Source organism: Vicia villosa, unplaced genomic scaffold (genome assembly GCF_029867415.1).
Source record: "Vicia villosa cultivar HV-30 ecotype Madison, WI unplaced genomic scaffold, Vvil1.0 ctg.001696F_1_1, whole genome shotgun sequence".
Taxonomy (NCBI): domain Eukaryota; kingdom Viridiplantae; phylum Streptophyta; class Magnoliopsida; order Fabales; family Fabaceae; genus Vicia; species Vicia villosa.
The window spans coordinates 79,935-100,423 of NW_026705699.1; the positions used below are offsets into that span (position 1 = coordinate 79,935).

The 20,489-nt window shown below is 37.3% G+C and overlaps 1 protein-coding gene across 1 annotated transcript; it reads left to right on the forward strand.

Annotated features, from left to right (window-relative positions):
- Positions 1-16,853: 16,853 nt before the first annotated feature.
- LOC131636311 (hypothetical protein At1g04090-like) lies at positions 16,854-20,484 on the forward strand. The gene is made up of 3 exons (XM_058906931.1): positions 16,854-17,231; positions 18,624-18,728; positions 18,817-20,484. The coding sequence occupies exons 1-3, from the start codon at positions 17,129-17,131 to the stop codon at positions 20,361-20,363; spliced, it is 1,755 nt and encodes a 584-aa protein (XP_058762914.1). The 5' UTR covers positions 16,854-17,128; the 3' UTR covers positions 20,364-20,484.
- Positions 20,485-20,489: the final 5 nt, after the last annotated feature.

Genomic DNA, 20,489 nt, shown 5'->3' on the forward strand with positions numbered 1-20,489 from the left:
TGGTAACTCCCTCTGTGGCGATTCCCGAGCAAAAACCAAAGTTGTCCTCTTTGTATTCACTTCCTATTGAAGTTGAGAGCACAAAGGGAAAGAACACTACAGTTCATCATGGATGCAGTCAGATCATATCATGGAGATAACAAAAACTTGATCCCATAACTTGGGGATTATTTTGACCTCGGACAATATAAGCTCTGCCGAGAAAATAATTTATTACCTTTGGTACAACCCAGCTATTTGGCCGAGTTCCATAAGTTAGTAATTCACGGAAGCAAGTTTGGTATTAAAGACTCTTTATACAAAAGCCAGGTGCTAACCGCCAACCTAAAATTCTAAGAATCTGGATACGTGGGGCTCATTCCTTGGGGATCGCATTGCCTTCTCCAGCATCACTTTTGTCACCATAAGCACCGATTGGGTTGGTCTCCATTTCCTCAAGGTCCACCAGGCGGCCATCCTGCACCACCTTGAAAAAATCTAGCTCAGGCAAATCTAATATGGGGTGGAGGCATAATATTTGATCTTTGGCCTTGTCGAAAGCTAGGTCACCGACATTGAGAACGTCCAGTTGGGATTTCTTTAGGGAATCCTTAAGCTCATCATTCAGAGTTTAAGCCGAGTTCAATTTTCCAGTAAGTTGGGAAAGGGAGGCCTTTGTCTCTGCTTCCATATTTTTCCTTTTTTTTCTCTTCAGACATACTTTTCTCCAACTCAAATATCTTTTCAGTCGAAGTTTTCTGGGCGGATTCCAGCCGAGTAACCTCCGCCTTCAGTTGCAACTCGGTTTTTTCATAATCGTCTCCGAATTTAAATAGACCTCGGGACAAAATGGCGCATCTTAAAAGTTATGAATTGAGGTTCTGGAACATTTTCTGCCGACCGATGGACTTTACCTTGTTGATGTCCTCATTTATTTTAAGGTGATTTTAAAAAAGCGGAGACTATCAAAATTGTTAGACCAAAACTTGAATTCTTCGGAAGGTTTGGAGCTCCCGTCCCCAGAATCTCGCATCACAGAGGTGAATTCCATATCAGCATGACACACTTCATGGCTCATGAAAATTTTCATCTTCTTAGGAGTACTCTGGAGGATCTCTTCTTGCACGGCTTGGACGGAACCTTGGGGCACTTGAGTCTCAGATGAGGCCTTGTCGGCCGTCATTTTATTTCTCTTTGTTGTCCGGGTCTCAAGCCCGACCAGGTCAGATTTGGCCGCGGAGGGACCTCTAATTCCCTTCCTTGCAGCACGAGCTTCCAACATCAGTTTCTTTAGCTCGGAAATTGATAGATCTGTCATTTTTTCTGCAAATTGAAAAGATAAGTGAGCGTTCAACAGACATAAGTAATATTCAGCATAAATAAGGAGGAAGGGCGCGACATTACTGAAATTATGGTATGACAGACTCACGATGTCACTCATGATGTCAAGACATCTGATCTATTATTAACTTAGAAAAGGCAGAACATAAAGATCCCCAATTTTTAATTATCCCTAAGAAGGAGTCCATGAGTAATGGGATCATGTATGTTCAGTCAACATAACCAGATTGTAATATTTATTGGTTTTGTAAAAGGAACAGCTATCAAACCTGAACCTGATGTTATAAGCGATGTTACAACATCCAAGACTGAACAGACAATACAATGCTGAAGATAAATAACACAGTGAATTGTTAACCCAGTTCGGTTTAACTACCTACTCTAGGGGCTACCAAGCCAGGAAGAAGATTTCACTATCAGTAGTACTATTTTATGTAAACAACCTCTGGTTTACAGATAAATAACCTCTGGTTTACCTAGTCACTACCCAATGCAACCTTTATCTTAGAACTCCATCTAAGACAATAGAACCTCTGCTCACTCCCTAGTGATACCTAACTGTTACAACCCTGCAACAGCTATTTAAACAATTAACAATGAACAATAACTTGATCTTGCTTCACATCTTCAGTTAAGAACACAATACTCAACTCTTACCTACAGGTTTCGAGTGAGAACACTAACTTCTCTTACCTACAGGTGTCGAGAAGGACATGGAAGCCATCCCACAACCTGGGTGGTCTACCTATACAAACCCTAATGACTACATCTTTCCAATACAAGGTTTGCTTACATTTGTCGCTTAAACTAGGTTAAAAGGTTTCTATTTATAACCTATTCCCAATTGGACTTGGGCTTACAAACCGCAACACTCCTGGCTGCTACAAATCTTCAGATATCTTCTGCTAAAATAAAGGTCTTTAATCACAAGTTTCCTAATTTATCTCCTAAATTAGAAACTACTGAATCTTCAATATTCAAATTTGATTCTTTAATATTCTGACTTGATTTTATTGACCATTAAATATGTGCCACATTGGATTACATAATCTTCATAGAATATTCTATATCTATTGAGAATCAAACTGAATCTTCATTCCAGTTCTGCAAGCGCGATGTCATGAGTTGATGTCATGACATTCCACATAACATCTTGCTTTTGAACCTGTTTGTTCTTTTCTAATTGCAAGATTTATACACTGTATTATATTTTGCTGCTATTATGTTTTAGCCAAACATAGATGCCAATCAGCCAATAAAAACACCAACAATCTCCCCCTTTGACATATTTTGGCTAAAACTATACATTCATTAAAAATGCAGCAAAACATAAATGCTTCAACTTTCAAGACAACAAGGAAGAACAGATTTTTACATTCTCAGAATTGGGCTTCAACATCTTCTGTTCTTCAGGTCTTGAACCACATCATAACATCTTTAGTCTGCTACAAAATCCTTTGTTTCTTTTTACAGTAGCAAAATCAGAACATGATATTCCTCCCCCCTTTTTAGCCATAATATGACAAAGAATGAACCGATGTCATAATATACAGTGGAACACCTTCATGCAACACTGATGTACATGAGGAAGACGGTGGGAGAAGGCCTTTGTCTTGGAGGACCAATGGTGGAATAAGAGAACCCTTACTCAGTCTTGAACTAGAAAGTAAATCCTAGCTTAGAGCCTGGGAGAGAACTTGAGTGAAAACTGTCCACCAGTCCTAGTAACTCAGAACACAATTCACAATTGTAAAAAAGCGTTCGATTTTGAGGAAAAACATTGAGAAGAGTAACCGTTGGAGAGAGGATGAAGAATTGAAAGAAAATGAGAAAAGATTAAATAGAGCCAGTGAATAAGTAACGTAGGTAAGGGAACATGTCTACAAATCAATAGCTTTAAACTTCATCATTATGCTAGGAGGAAGTTGAAGAGAAAACGTGACTCTTCTATTTAAAAACACGTCAGTAGAGATGAAGGACGCGACATCATAGGAGGAATCTTTTCTGGGTATTTTTGGCTGAAAAATACCTCCCTTAAAGGATGCATGTTCGGGGGGCTTGTACATATCCCGGAAAATATTCTAGGGCCGAGTCCTATACCCGACCAAGATCTGGGAACCTTATAATCCGGATACCTCAAAGATAATTTAGGCGTTTGTACGTGAACTAGATGAACCACGGGAAACGGCATGTACTCAGGAAGCAAGAACCGGAGAAGTCACGAAGTAGACCATTAATACAGATGTTGTATAATTTTTCATTGAAGCCTTAATTAAGGCTGATGGTGAACGTTGTAGAACGGAGCTTAATGGAGGGCAATTCAAGAGTTCCCTCTTAAATGAGGAGCTTGATGATCGAGAGTATATAAAGGGGCTTTCGCAAGAGGGTTAAGCAAGATTTCCTTCTTGGGCGTACTGCACTATCACTATATTCAAAATCCCCCGATAATCTCACAAGATTAATCTCATTGAGGCTCTCCCTACTCCAATAGGGAAGTCATCCGTTTAGTGTTTTTACGCAAGTACACCATTAATTTTATTTTAAAAACTTACAATCGTACATTCATTTATGCTTATATTTTACTCTTTCTCCATGTTTTACATCTCTTTGCGTTAGTCGCTTCTCTTGAGCGAGCCAATTAGGATTTGGGAGATGTCAAAATTCTCAACCATAACAGTTATAGAAGATTCATTTAGAGTTCCCTTAGACTTTCTTACAACCTCGGAACCTAAATATTAGTCTCTCTAAGGTCTTGGATGGCGTGCTTCCTTCCTTCTTATGAACGACCATTAACTCAGAAATTTTCATCTTTACTATCCCTTTGGAAAGGATGATCGCTCGAGGAGCCCCTCTAGTGATAGCAGCAATGTGCCAGCGCTTCCCTTTGCTTGCTCATTTATCTTTGGCGCTGGTCCCTTCTCCATTGGCCGTTGTATCCACAAATTTAGAGGAGGACTCACTCTTAAGAGACTTCTCTCTATCTTATTTAGTGCCCTTGAACTACTCGGATAAGCGACCCCTCTTTATCAAACCTATGACGACATCGTTCAGCTAGATTTAGTCATCAGTGTTAGGATTATAACCCTTATGAAAGCTATAGTATTTTGTCTTATCAGTGCTGGATAACTCTTTGATGGGGAATGAGTTTCTAACTATGCTCTATTGGAATTGTGTGTTGGCACACTCTTGGTAAATCTTATCTCGTGAAGCATTCAAAGGAGTGTATTTATCGTATCGACCACAGGTTCCCCTGTAGTATTAATATTTCAAATCGTGTAGGTCTTTTCCAAACGAATGGATAGAAATTGAATTTTCCATGACTGAGACATCGAACTAGATGTTGCGTTTCTCCTCAAGGTTGATGAAAATTGTGTGCCTTGCTCAACAATTATTTTACATTGTGTGCCTCTCTTTTACATTGCATGCCTCTTTGCGCCCCGGCTTTTGCCTGAAGGAATTATAATATAACAGGTCATTCTCAAATATACAACATTTGAGGCCCTATTATGATCCTTCCACCTCCACGGCTACATGCGTAAAACAATCGATATACGACCGTAAGATCTATTTATTTTCTTATATTATCATATGCTTAATGATGAAGAATTGAAAGAAAATGAGAAAAGATTAAATAGAGCCAGTGAATAAGTAACGTAGGTAAGGGAACATGTCTACAAATCAATAGCTTTAAACTTCATCATTATGCTAGGAGGAAGTTGAAGAGAAAACTTGACTCTTCTGTTTAGAAACACGTCAGTAGAGATGAAGGACGCGACATCATAGGAGGAATCTTTTCTGGGTATTTTTGGCTGAAAAATACCTCCCTTAAAGAATGCATGTTCGGGGGGGCTTGTACATATCCCGGAAAATATTCTAGGGCCGAGTCCTATACCCGACCAAGATTTGGGAACCTTATAATCCGGATACCTCAAAGATAATTTAGGCATTTGTACGTGAACTAGATGAACCACGGGAAAAGGCATGTACTCAGGAAGCAAGAACCGGAGAAGTCACGAAGTAGACCATTAATACAGATGTTGTATAATTTTTCATTGAAGCCTTAATTAAGGCTGATGGTGAACGTTGTAGAACGGAGCTTAATGGAGGGCAATTCAAGAGTTCCCTCTTAAATGAGGAGCTTGATGATCGAGAGTATATAAAGGGGCTTCCGCAAGCGGGTTAAGCAAGATTTCCTTCTTGGGCGTACTGCACTATCAGTATATTCAAAATCCCCAGAAAATCTCACAAGATTAATCTCATTGAGGCTCTCCCTATTCCAATAGGGAAGTCATCCGTTTAGTGTTTTCATGCAAGTACACCATTAATTTTATTTTAAAAACATACAATCGTACATTCATTTATGCTTATATTTTACTCTTTCTCCATGTTTTACATCTCTTTGTGTTAGTCGTTTCTCTTGAGCGAGCCAATTAGGATTTGGGAGATGTCAAAATTCTCAACCATAACAGTTATAGAAGATTCATTTAGAGTTCCCTTAGACTTTCTTACAACCTCAGAACCTGAATATTAGTCTCTCTAAGGTCTTGGATGGCGTGCTTCCTTCCTTCTTATGAACGACCATTAACTCAGAAATTTTCATCTTTATTATCCCTTTGGAAAGGATGATCGCTCGAGGAGCCCCTCTAGTGATAGCAGCAATGTGCCAGCGCTTCCCTTTGCTTGCTCATTTATCTTTGGCGCTGGTCCCTTCTCCATTGGCCATTGTATCCACAAATTTAGAGGAGGACTCACTCTTAAGAGACTTCTCTCTATCTTATTTAGTGCCCTTGAACTACTCGGATAAGCGACCCCTCTTTATCAAACCTATGACGACATCGTTCAGCTAGATTTAGTCATTAGTGTTAGGATTATGACCCTTATGAAAGCTATAGTATTTTGTCTTATCAGTGCTGGATAACTCTTTGATGGGGAATGAGTTTCTAACTATGCTCTATTGGAATTGTGTGTTGGCACACTCTTGGTAAATCTTATCTCGTGAAGCATTCAAAGGAGTGTATTTATCGTATCGACCACAGGTTCCCCTGTAGTATTAATATTTCAACTCGTGTAGGTCTTTTCCAAACGGATGGATAGAAATTGAATTTTCCATGACTGAGACATCGAACTAGATGTTGCGTTTCTCCTCAAGGTTGATGAAAATTGTGTGCCTTGCTCAACAATTATTTTACATTGGGTGCCTCTCTTTTACATTGCATGCCTCTTTGCGCCCCGGCTTTTGCCTGAAGGAATTATAATATAACAGGTCATTCTCAAATATACAACATTTGAGGCCCTATTATGATCCTTCCACCTCCACGGCTACATGCGTAAAACAATCAATATACGACCGTAAGATCTATTTATTTTCTTATATTATCATATGCTTAATGATGAAGAATTGAAAGAAAATGAGAAAAGATTAAATAGAGCCAGTGAATAAGTAACGTAGGTAAGGGAACATGTCTACAAATCAATAGCTTTAAACTTCATCATTATGCTAGGAGGAAGTTGAAGAGAAATCTTGACTCTTCTGTTTAGAAACACGTCAGTAGAGATGAAGGACGCGACATCATAGGAGGAATCTTTTCTGGGTATTTTTGGCTGAAAAATACCTCCCTTAAAGGATGCATGTTCGGGGGGGCTTGTACATATCCCGGAAAATATTCTAGGGCCGAGTCCTATACCCGACCAAGATCTGGGAACCTTATAATCCGGATACCTCAAAGATAATTTAGGCGTTTGTACGTGAACTAGATGAACCACGGGAAAAGGCATGTACTCAGGAAGCAAGAACCGGAGAAGTCACGAAGTAGACCATTAATACAGATGTTGTATAATTTTTCATTGAAGCCTTAATTAAGGCTGATGGTGAACGTTGTAGAACGGAGCTTAATGGAGGGCAATTCAAGAGTTCCCTCTTAAATGAGGAGCTTGATGATCGAGAGTATATAAAGGGGCTTCCGCAATAGGGTTAAGCAAGATTTCCTTCTTGGGCGTACTGCACTATCAGTATATTCAAAATCCCCAGATAATCTCACAAGATTAATCTCATTGAGGCTCTCCCTATTCCAATAGGGAAGTCATCCGTTTAGTGTTTTTACGCAAGTACACCATTAATTTTATTTTAAAAACTTACAATCGTACATTCATTTATGCTTATATTTTACTCTTTCTCCATGTTTTACATCTCTTTGCGTTAGTCGTTTCTTTTGAGCGAGCCAATTAGGATTTGGGAGATGTCAAAATTCTCAACCATAACAGTTATAGAAGATTCATTTAGAGTTCCCTTAGACTTTCTTACAACCTCGGAACCTGAATATTAGTCTCTCTAAGGTCTTGGATGGCGTGCTTCCTTCCTTCTTATGAACGACCATTAACTCAGAAATTTTCATCTTTATTATCCCTTTGGAAAGGATGATCGCTCGAGGAGCCCCTCTAGTGATAGCAGCAATGTGCCAGCGCTTCCCTTTGCTTGCTCATTTATCTTTGGCGCTGGTCCCTTCTCCATTGGCCATTGTATCCACAAATTTAGAGGAGGACTCACTCTTAAGAGACTTCTCTCTATCTTATTTAGTGCCCTTGAACTACTCGGATAAGCGACCCCTCTTTATCAAACCTATGACGACATCGTTCAGCTAGATTTAGTCATCAGTGTTAGGATTATGACCCTTATGAAAGCTATAGTATTTTGTCTTATCAGTGCTGGATAACTCTTTGATGGGGAATGAGTTTCTAACTATGCTCTATTGGAATTGTGTGTTGGCACACTCTTGGTAAATCTTATCTCGTGAAGCATTCAAAGGAGTGTATTTATCGTATCGACCACAGGTTCCCCTGTAGTATTAATATTTCAACTCGTGTAGGTCTTTTCCAAACGGATGGATAGAAATTGAATTTTCCATGACTGAGACATCGAACTAGATGTTGCGTTTCTCCTCAAGGTTGATGAAAATTGTGTGCCTTGCTCAACAATTATTTTACACTGTGTGCCTCTCTTTTACATTGCATGCCTCTTTGCGCCCCGACTTTTGCCTGAAGGAATTATAATATAACAGGTCATTCTCAAATATACAACATTTGAGGCCCTATTATGATCCTTCCACCTCCACGGCTACATGCGTAAAACAATCGATATACGACCGTAAGATCTATTTATTTTCTTATATTATCATATGCTTAAAGAAGCTATCATCACTAGGTGCATTTTATGTGATGTGAAATTACCGGTGAAGCTCTCACACAGGTCAGTCCATGACTTAATTCTCTCATTTGACAGATATTTGAACCATAGTATGGCGGATCCCATCAAAGTTAGTGTAAATAGTTTGCACTTAGAAGCGTCATTAACATGGAAATAGTTCAAGCGTTCATCGACAAATTGCACGTGCTCATCGAAATTTCCTTTCTCGCCGTAGTCGTTCAACTTTGGATGATTCCCAATTGACTTTGGTATTTGACGATCCAAGATACAGGCGCATTGAGGATACCTATGCAGATTCATTTGCTGGTGGTTTCTCTACCTACTCTTGAGGAGTTACACAACTACCTTGATCTCTCCCAAGGCTTTAAGGAGGAGTTGGGCGCCTCTTGTTTTTTTAGTGATCCGAAGATTTTGAAGCTTCATTTCTCTGAGATACGACCGACATAGGAATGATAGTTTGACTTTTTTGGACATGGCTTCCTATGCAGTGTTCCCCTTCGAGATGGCGTTGTCTAAGCTTTCTTCTAGATGAAATAATCTTTCCTCTATCGCTCGTGAGTTTTGTTGCCAAACGATTTTATGTATATAGTTCAATAACTTATTAGCGCCTTTTATTTCAAGGTTAGCCTGTAATACCTAGAAGCCATACAATGTTTCCAACCTTGAGGCTAGTGGTGTTATCAGAGGTTTACGCGAAGGCTCACCTTGTCAGATCTGTGGAGGATATAATGGGATCTGAGGAGGTTAGAGTAGATTTGGATGCAGGAGAGTGTTTACAACAAATTGATTTAATTTTTTTGAGGAACAAGAGGATGTTAGTTTCTTGCAGTTTTAGCAGAAGAAACGGTGGCGGCTACTTCGCATACATACAGCTACAAAACAAGTAGTTTTAGATCAAGCCATCGTTAGAAGAATTTGTGATCAGAAATTTGAAAACTCTGAGAATCAAAGTTGATCTTATACTGGATCAGATTAAACACAATGGATCTTCTACGTTCGTTCTCAAGAACTCTGGCCTGATTTGTTGAGAGAGTTTTGAATCGACAATATCGACCTAGAACAAATGGAATGTGACAATATTGACTCAAAAAATATAACTTAAACAATGAAAATTAATTCTCCAATTAAAGTGTATCCCTTATAGTATTTTTTTTAGAGTGAAATTTGAATCCATGCCTTTTTGAACGTAGTCAATTTAATTTAATTTTTCTTATAAAAAAAACTCAGAAATTTATAATAGACATGTTCTTTTAATGTAATTTCTGTATTTCGTACTTGATAATTGCATTTAAGTAACACTTAGCAATTTCTTTTTTTCACTCAGGTATTTTTTCTCACTAAAGTAATTTTTTTAACTCGTAAATATTTGACTCAAGTCATCCTGTTAGTGGTACTTAATTAACATTTATTCCATTACTCTTCTTAAATTTTGTAACCATCCATTGTTTATCATTCACCTTTTGAATTTTTTTTTGAATAACCAATTTTTAAAAAAAATATCAGAAATAACCAACATTTCAAATTAATTACACAAATAGCCATTTTTTTGCTAAAAATACACGTTGTCGCTAGGGGGAGTGACGACAACACTTACCTTTCAAAGTAGACGCCAGGCCCATTGACGAAGATGCACAAAAACTGGGTGTTATCGTCACCCCCCTGGCGACAACACCTCCCTTATATTTTTTTTTTCAAATTTTTTTATATAATTTTTTTTACCTGCATGCGTGGGCCCCGGTCGCCTCCTTGGGTGGCGACTACACTAAATTGTGTGCATTTGTTTGCCTATAAATAGCAGCCCATTCCTCCATCAAGATTCATTATTTTCTCCTCCAACTTTCCCATTTTCACTACACATTATTGTTCGTGTCTCGCATAAGGCCGCCTTCATGGCGCCAAACATCATCCAGCTGTTCTGTGCCGGCACCGGAATATAAAAGATGTTATGGGCATGTTATTTATTCTCCGGCCAAACCCCCTATGTCGGTTAAGTTTTGGAATATCCGCGACTTCAACAACCTGAAGCGGACTCTGATGTCACAGTTAGAAGGGGAGTATAGTCCCGGGGAAGAAATCAAAAGGATCCAGAGGCTTAGAACAAGGGTGTCGCTTATGACCGGAGAGACGATACGTTGGTGGGTTGATGTGAAAATCGACCTTGATACTGAACAAATAATGGATGGAACAGATGGCATTGTTTTAACCGTTGTAATTTCGTAGATTTTAATTGTTTGTTGTGTTGTTGTTTTAGTCATTGTGTTGTCTTTTCAATTGTTGCTTTTAGTTAAAATTTTATTTTTAGTCCTGGTTTATGTTATTTGTCATGGTGTTGTAACTCATCTAACTAATGAAAAAAAGTCCATTGCATTGGTAAAATAAATTACAAATAGCATTTAACCTAAAAACTATGTTGTGGAACTAGATCCACGATTGGGACACTTGTTCTTATTATGTCCTACCTAATGACATATATTATACTTCCTCTGCATTTTTTCAGTGGCGTCCATTTCAGTTCTAATACGCTTGCTGTTTGGTCGACCGCTTTTATTCCGACGCATTAAGTCATTGTGCCAAACAGTTTCCCCCTCGTACACAGGCCAATATGTCTCCATCGCTACCAACAGAAAGTAATTGTCGTATATGTTGATCAACTTTGATACCTTGTAAATTTCTGATACCATTGATAATGCATCACGCTAGAGGACGTGTACATGTTATTGGGTCTCTCAACAAATGGAAGAGCAGTGTATGGAAATGTCCAACAACCCAATGCTTTATGCGTGGAAATGTTGGGTGTAGATTTAATTGAGGGTGAGGGCCGAGAAAGAGGTAGGGGCCAAGGTATTAAGCTTGCGGCCCTTCAACAAGGTTATGAGGCACTTGCGTTGGATCAGTTTTCTAGCGAAGAAAATAAACTATATAAAGCTAGAATGTATATTATGTTATTATTTGGTAGGTTTATATTTCCCGAAGGCACAGGGAATAGTGTAAATTTTATGTACTTGTCTTTGCTTGAGGACATTGATGAAATCAAGACGTATAGTTGGGGTTCTGCGGTGTTGGCTTACCTCTACATCTCCTGGTGCAAAAATGTAAAAAATGATAATTGTACAATTTATGGATGTGCATTCTTGCTTCAAGCATAGGAATGGTGGAGAATGCCCGTATTAGCCCCTCAAAACCCGCACATATACATCTTCCCTTACGCATCAAGGTAATTTAATCATCTTATTTCATTTAGAGTATTTATTCTATTATTAATTGTAACTATAATGATTTCTATTTTTGGATGTGTTTAGGTTTAATGCAACTGGGTTGGATTACACCAAAACGCCTGTAAACAAAATAATTTTTTACCGCCAACTCTTGGATCGACTTCGACCCCAAGATGTAATACCACTAAAACTTTCCATTATCTAACTATATTTGTAAAATAAACTATCTTCTATAATTTGTAATTAATTTTTTTCCGTTGCAGTTTATTTGGAGACCGTACTTGGAATTGGGCCATGAACCCGACCCTGCAGAGGCGGCTGTTTGGACGGCAAAATCACCTATCATATGGTTCACCACTATGGAGATGCACCAAAGTGACCGTGTGAAGCTCCAATTCGGCATGCATTAAAATATCCCTGACCCCCCTGAGTGTTTGGAACCTTGGCATCTGCAAAAGGTCAGCCAACAGTGGTACACAAAAAATTGGAGGTCATTCGCTAAAGAGCACCTTAAAATATAGGCTCGTCGTTCCACCACTGTCCTACATTTTCCTGTGGCGCCGACCGAAATGAAACCAACGGCTGAATATGTCGACTAGTATAGAACGGTCACAAATCCTGAAATGTTTGTGTCTGACCCTTTCTATTTGGCAGACCCGCGAGCACAACAACCGTATTTCCAACAACAACAACCACAAATTTTCCAACAACAACAACAACAAAATTTTCAACAACAATCACCACTGATCAGTGGTTTTCGCACATATATTTACCATTGTTTTTAAGTATTTTTAAGTTATGTTATTTAGTGTTTTATTTCATTATTCGTCATTTTATGCTTTGGTTGTATGTTTTAATGTTTTCAGGCTCATATGAATAAATCGGGATAAATCAGTGCAAAACTCGGAGTTTCGAGGAAGTTCAGAAAACATGTTTTAGGAGGCCTGACACGGGTGGCCGTGTTGCTCAACACGGGCCGTGTCAGGAAGAGAGATGGGAGTGAATTTTAAAAGAAGGGAAAAACAGTGGTGCAACACGGGTGCCCGTGTTGCTCAACACGGCCCGTGTTGCTAAGCCTAGAACCAAAGAAGAAAAAGAAAATACCAGGGGACCAACACGGGTGCCCGTGTTGCTCAACACGGCCCGTGTTGGGATTGACGCTGATTTCAGTGATTTTTGTGATTTTGTTCAGTGGTTTGCCTGCAAGGGTGTTTTTGGGATTTCCAACCAACTTAAGTGAGTCTGCACTATTTAGGAGAGTTTTCAAGATGAATTAGTGATCTTTTTGCGACACGATTGAAGATTGGAGAAAACAAGGGTTTGGGAGAGAAGAAGGTTTTCATGAACGGAAGCGATTGAAGATCAACTTTCATTTCAATTCTTGTAATGTCTCTATTTTATATTTTGTTTTCTTTGAACAATATGAGTAACTAAACCCTAATGCTAGGGGGTGTCCCTGATTTGATTCTGTAATGATTTTGAATTGTTGAATTCATCAATAGATTTGTTTTCTTATTTAATTTAATTGTATAAGGTTTTTATGCTTTCTTTGTCGGACCAACAAGATTGATTTACGGTTAACAACCAGCTGGACAACGGTTAAGGTTTTTGTACAATTAGACTATAGTAGATATCACCTAGGACTAGGGATACCCTATAGTTACCGGTTAACTCTTGATAAAATAAAGGCTTGATTTCATCATAATTCTCTAAGGACTTAGGATTTAGGATGAATGTTCAAAGGTTTTCCCGCTAAGGAATTAGGGGAAAATATCCTAAAGAGCTGGTAATTGAATAGTATGAACTTGTTGAGGAGATCTAAATCCAAGGTTATTACAGGAACAATCACACACTTTACCCTAGCATAATACTCATATTTTTCAAAAAGCCAATTTACTTTTCTGCTTATTTTAATTATTGTTTAGTCACAATTTCCAAACACAACCCCAACATTAGTTTTTGTTTAATTGAACTACAATTTGAACTCGATATTACTACGCAGTTCTTGAGATCGACATTCGGGAATTTCCCTATTATTACTACAGAGGCAAAATAGTACACTTGCTATTTTTCCGATCAACCACCACCAAATTTCCAACAACAACAACCACCACCACCAAATTACCAACAAAATCAGCAACAACAACATTACCCACAACAACAACCACCAAATTACCAACAACAACCAATAAACCAACAACAACCTATTTACCAACAACAACAACAATTCCAACAATACCACCAACAACAACCATTTCAAACTCAACCACAAACTCAACCCCACCACCTATGCTTCCAAGATCTCAATGTGGCGGGCTCTTCCAGATCACCACCACTTACCCCCGACATAGGCATACATGAAGAATACCCGCCATACAGCTCATTCGACCAACAAACATCACAATACCCCAACCAACCATTGAACTTCAACACACCACCACACACTTTACCCTAGCATAATACTCATATTTTTCAAAAAGCCAATTTACTTTTCTGCTTATTTTAATTATTGTTTAGTCACAATTTCCAAACACAACCCCAACATTAGTTTTTGTTTAATTGAACTACAATTTGAACTCGATATTACTACGCAGTTCTTGAGATCGACATTCGGGAATTTCCCTATTATTACTACAGAGGCAAAATAGTACACTTGCTATTTTTCCGATCAACCACCACCAAATTTCCAACAACAACAACCACCACCACCAAATTACCAACAAAATCAGCAACAACAACATTACCCACAACAACAACCACCAAATTACCAACAACAACCAATAAACCAACAACAACCTATTTACCAACAACAACAACAATTCCAACAATACCACCAACAACAACCATTTCAAACTCAACCACAAACTCAACCCCACCACCTATGCTTCCAAGATCTCAATGTGGCGGGCTCTTCCAGATCACCACCACTTACCCCCGACATAGGCATACATGAAGAATACCCGCCATACAGCTCATTCGACCAACAAACATCACAATACCCCAACCAACCATTGAACTTCAACACACCACCACACACTTTACCCTAGCATAATACTCATATTTTTCAAAAAGCCAATTTACTTTTCTGCTTATTTTAATTATTGTTTAGTCACAATTTCCAAACACAACCCCAACATTAGTTTTTGTTTAATTGAACTACAATTTGAACTCGATATTACTACGCAGTTCTTGAGATCGACATTCGGGAATTTCCCTATTATTACTACAGAGGCAAAATAGTACACTTGCTATTTTTCCGATCAACCACCACCAAATTTCCAACAACAACAACCACCACCACCAAATTACCAACAAAATCAGCAACAACAACATTACCCACAACAACAACCACCAAATTACCAACAACAACCAATAAACCAACAACAACCTATTTACCAACAACAACAACAATTCCAACAATACCACCAACAACAACCATTTCAAACTCAACCACAAACTCAACCCCACCACCTATGCTTCCAAGATCTCAATGTGGCGGGCTCTTCCAGATCACCACCACTTACCCCCGACATAGGCATACATGAAGAATACCCGCCATACAGCTCATTCGACCAACAAACATCACAATACCCCAACCAACCATTGAACTTCAACACACCACCACACACTTTACCCTAGCATAATACTCATATTTTTCAAAAAGCCAATTTACTTTTCTGCTTATTTTAATTATTGTTTAGTCACAATTTCCAAACACAACCCCAACATTAGTTTTTGTTTAATTGAACTACAATTTGAACTCGATATTACTACGCAGTTCTTGAGATCGACATTCGGGAATTTCCCTATTATTACTACAGAGGCAAAATAGTACACTTGCTATTTTTCCGATCAACCACCACCAAATTTCCAACAACAACAACCACCACCACCAAATTACCAACAAAATCAGCAACAACAACATTACCCACAACAACAACCACCAAATTACCAACAACAACCAATAAACCAACAACAACCTATTTACCAACAACAACAACAATTCCAACAATACCACCAACAACAACCATTTCAAACTCAACCACAAACTCAACCCCACCACCTATGCTTCCAAGATCTCAATGTGGCGGGCTCTTCCAGATCACCACCACTTACCCCCGACATAGGCATACATGAAGAATACCCGCCATACAGCTCATTCGACCAACAAACATCACAATACCCCAACCAACCATTGAACTTCAACACACCACCACAACCAATGTATTTTAACCAACCTGATTCCACCACCAACTACCAAAGACCAAACTTCGAGGCCGCACCCACAGGAGAAATTTCGTCCCACCAAGACAAAGCTTTGAAGGCGTCACGGGCACCGGCCTTTCCTATAGCGGGAATTCTAGAGGTCAAGGACGGCTCGTAGATTTTGTAGACCCGGAGTGCATTGAAGGGCCGCCGATCCAAACACAAGAGGAACAAAATAGAGGGGGCGTCGTAGGAATAAGGGAGCACTACCAACTCGTGAGCCTTCTATACGAGTTATTAGACATCCTGCGTGCGGATCGTACCAGAGTCCGCGCTAAGTCATTAGAAATTTTATTCTTCTTATTATTGTAATTGTACTTTTTTTATTATTATGATTAATGTAATTGTTTTTTTTTTATTTTAAATTAAAATCAATAACTATAATGCACAAAATAGTAAAAAATAATAGGTAAAAAAATTATATAAAAAAATTTGAAAAAAAAAATATAACGGAGGTGTTGTCGCCACAACACCCAGTTTTTGTGCATCTTCGCCAATGAGCCTGACGACTACTTTGAAAGATAAGTGTTATCGCCACCCCCTTGACGACAACGTGTATTTTTAGCAACAAAAAAATAACTATTTGTGTAATTAATTTGAAATGTTGATTATTTTTTAAATTTTTTAAAAAAAATTGGTTATTCAAAAAAAAATTCTCACCTTTTTTTATATTAATACTATTCCTCCCATGATATACCTTTACCTTTACCCGTGATTCAGCCTTAATGAAAGGGACAATACGAAACTCAAGAAAAAACCAAAAAGTAATTCCATTAAAAAAAATTAAAAAGAAACAGACAAAGAACCACCATAACCAAAAGTGGGAAATGAGAGTTGAGCAAAAAATAAATTAATAATGCTATACTTTTTCAGAAAAACCCAATTTAATAAAAGAGAGACAACACAACAAAACACAACACAACGAGTGGATCTAACCGAAAATCCAGCACATCCCACTTATATTTATAGTGCAGATGTGATTACTTATAAGTATCAACCACCACTAACAACTTTGTGCTTTTTCTGCTAACTTCATTATATGCAAAAGTGTTGCAACTTTCTCAAGGTGAGAACAAAAAATATAATATAGAGATTTGGGGTGTTTGTGAAGGAAGGGATTATAAAAATGGGTGTGAATGTGGGGATTGTTTGCGTTTGTTTTGTGCTTTTCATGGCAATTGAAGCAATAGAGATTGTTCCTAAAGCTGCACAAATGGATTCAATTTTAGGTACTTTTCTTCTCTGAAACTTTTACTTTACTTTACTTTGTTTCTTTTTTAAGTTTTTAGTTTGCTTAATGCTTGCTTGAGGTTAGCCATGTTTGTTTTGTTTTTGTTCACGTGAACGTTGGGAAAAACTAAAATATTAAAATGGAGATAGAAAAAAACTATACCTTTTGGGTGTTGGGCGAAAATATTAGATAGTAGTTCATTTCAAAACCAAACATGGTATAGTAATTAAATTGCTGTTATGAATCACGATGGAGGAGTTTTGTTTTGTATTTCATACACATTCATACTAGCTGGCTTTACCGGTTTGTTGGATTGGATATCTTGAAATTGTGGTTCTATTCCAACCCTATCAAAACTATAGAATATATTGCAGTTTGTTTTAGGTTTTAGCTTTAAAATAATAATAAACTTTTTGAATTTTAAAAAATAATTTCTATAAATTTTTAAAAAAAATATATGTTTGTAAATTCATATTTATTAATTAAAAGATTAAATTTTCCATCTTATAGCATAAATATAGATTATTAAAGATTAAAACATAGTCAAACTCAAACATATATCAGATTTGAATTAATTTCAAATTTAAGTAATTTTTAAAAAATTTGATATTAAAAAAATTTAAAGTAAAAGAATAAACTACGTAAAATAACATTTTAAAAATAATTATTTAAACAAATTTTTCCTATAAATTATTTTAAAAAAATTTTTATAAATTATTTTGAATAAAAACATATATGTTATAAAAGTCATTTTTGAAAAATAACTGAAACAAATATACTGAGGATTTTTAATTAGTAAACTCTTTTTTTAGCAGGAGATTTTATAAAGTAATTTAAAAAAAAAAATAGTAAAACAGTTATATATATATATATTTTTTTTAAATCAATTAATATTTAATGTTACATTTTTTTTATATTTCAAATTATACTTTACAAGAAAAATCAATAAATTATTTTTTTATATTTATATTTCATTCTAACTCGTAGTATAAAAATTATACTTTAAAAGAAAAATCAATAAATTATTTTTATATTTATGTTTCATTCCAACTCGTAGTATAAAAAATTTTAATTAAAGAGATAAGATATATTAAATTTTATAACTTATCATATTTTGTTGATTCATCAAACACTAAATAAGAACAAATTAATATAGGCATTTTACTTATAAACAGTGCAAGGTAATAAAAATCAAGCTAAACCAGAAGTTCATGTAAAAACTCTGCTATGGTTACTATTATGAAAAATACATGTTGCACGTTCAAAATCGAGAATAAGGTCAGAAAAGAGTTAGATTCACTGTAAATTTCTACTAATAATTATAAAATAATCTAATTCTCTTTGCATTAATCCATCATATAATTATCTTACCACATGTTTTTGTTTGCAGAGAATAAGAATATCTTCAAGAGAAAGCGATCCCGGCCCCCATCCCGCTCTCGCCCCATCGACTACACATTCAAGCTTCCAACTGAACCAACCTCTTGGCCAGAAGGTATCCAACATGTCATTCTCACCTTCTGATATATTCTACCGAATGAAGACTAACTTTAGCAACTCTTGAATTGCCACATACAATACAGGTAACGGTTTTGCAGGTGGAATTCTCGATCTAGGTGGCCTACAAGTATCTCAAGCATCAACATTTCGCAAAGTTTGGGGTGCCTACGACGGTGGCCCTGACAATCTAGGCACCTCAGTATACGAACCAATTGAAATACCTGAAGGATTCTCTATGTTAGGTAGCTACAGCCAACCCAACAACAAACCTCTCTTTGGATATGTTCTTGTTGCAAAGGATGTTTCTTCAAGTACCACCAATGGCACTTTAAAACCACCAGTTGATTATACAATTGTATCGAACACCGCATCTGTCACAGCTAATCAAGATTCCACTTTGTATATTTGGCTACCAGTACCACCTGATGGCTACAAAGCTTTAGGCCATGTTGTCACCACAACACCAGACAAACCTCCCCTCGACAAAATCATGTGTGTCAGATCAGACCTGACAAACCAATGCGAGTCTTCTTCATGGATTTGGGGATCCAATGACTTCAACTTTTATGATGGTAGGCCAATCAATAGAGGAACTCAAGCTCCTGATGTTCGCGTAGGCACCTTCATTGCACAGAATGGTGGGAATACTAACCCTCCATCTAATTCATGTTTGAAGAATCTCAATTCTATTTCACAAATCATGCCTAATGAGAAACAAATCGAGGCAATGCTTCAACTTTATTCTCCATTTCTATACCTACATTCCAACGAAGAATACTTACCTTCTTCGGTTAATTGGTTCTTCTCCAATGGAGCATTACTATACAAGAAAGGTCAAGAGTCAAATCCTGTTCCAATAGCACAAAATGGTACTAACCTTCCTCAGGATCCTAACATCGATGGTGCCTATTGGCTCGACCTACCTGCTGATAATGCAAACAAAGAAAGAGTCAAAAAAGGAAATTTACAAAGCGCAGAATCTTATGTACATGTGAAGCCAATGTTTGGAGGAACATTCACTGATATCGCAATGTGGATTTTTTACCCTTTCAATGGACCTGGAAGAGCAAAAGTAAAGTTTCTAGATATTAAATTAGGGAAAATAGGCGAACACGTTGGCGATTGGGAGCATGTGACATTAAGGGTAAGTAACTTGGATGGTAAGTTACAGCAAGTGTATTTCTCACAACATGGTAGTGGTTCATGGATCGATTCATCTCAACTTGAGTTCCAAACTGATTCAACAAAAAGACCGGTCATTTATGCTTCTTTGCATGGCCATGCTGCATATCCACATGCTGGTCTTGTTCTGTTAGGTAAAAATGGTGTTGGGGCAAGAGATGATACTAATAAAGGTAGAAATGTTATGGATATGGGAAAATTCGTGTTGGTTTCTGCAGATTATTTAGGATCTGTTAAAGAGCCAGCATGGTTGAATTTTTTTAGAGGTTGGGGTCCACATGTTGACTATAGTATAGATGATGAGTTGAAGAATGTAGAGAAGTTATTGCCTGGGAAGCTAAAAGGTGGTTTTGAAAGTATTATTAGAGGTTTGCCAAAAGAAGTGCTTGCAGAGGAAGGACCAACAGGTCCAAAGGCGAAGAATAATTGGAATGGCGATGAAGTTTGAGTTTCTTTTAGTTAGATTGATTCTTATAATGTTCAAAATTGAATTAGAACAATGTTATTGATGCAATTGTATAATTGGTTACTGAATTTAATTCGAGTACATCATCCAATAGATTTCGTAAGAGAG

Bases quoted from the DNA above. Each gene is read 5' to 3' on its own strand.
- LOC131636311 (XM_058906931.1), top strand. From the start codon at position 17,129: ATGGGTGTGAATGTGGGGATTGTTTGCGTTTGTTTTGTGCTTTTCATG. The intron at 17,232-18,623 runs GTACTTTTCTTC...TTTTGTTTGCAG, and splicing joins ACAAATGGATTCAATTTTAG to AGAATAAGAATATCTTCAAG. The intron at 18,729-18,816 runs GTATCCAACATG...CATACAATACAG, and splicing joins ACCAACCTCTTGGCCAGAAG to GTAACGGTTTTGCAGGTGGA.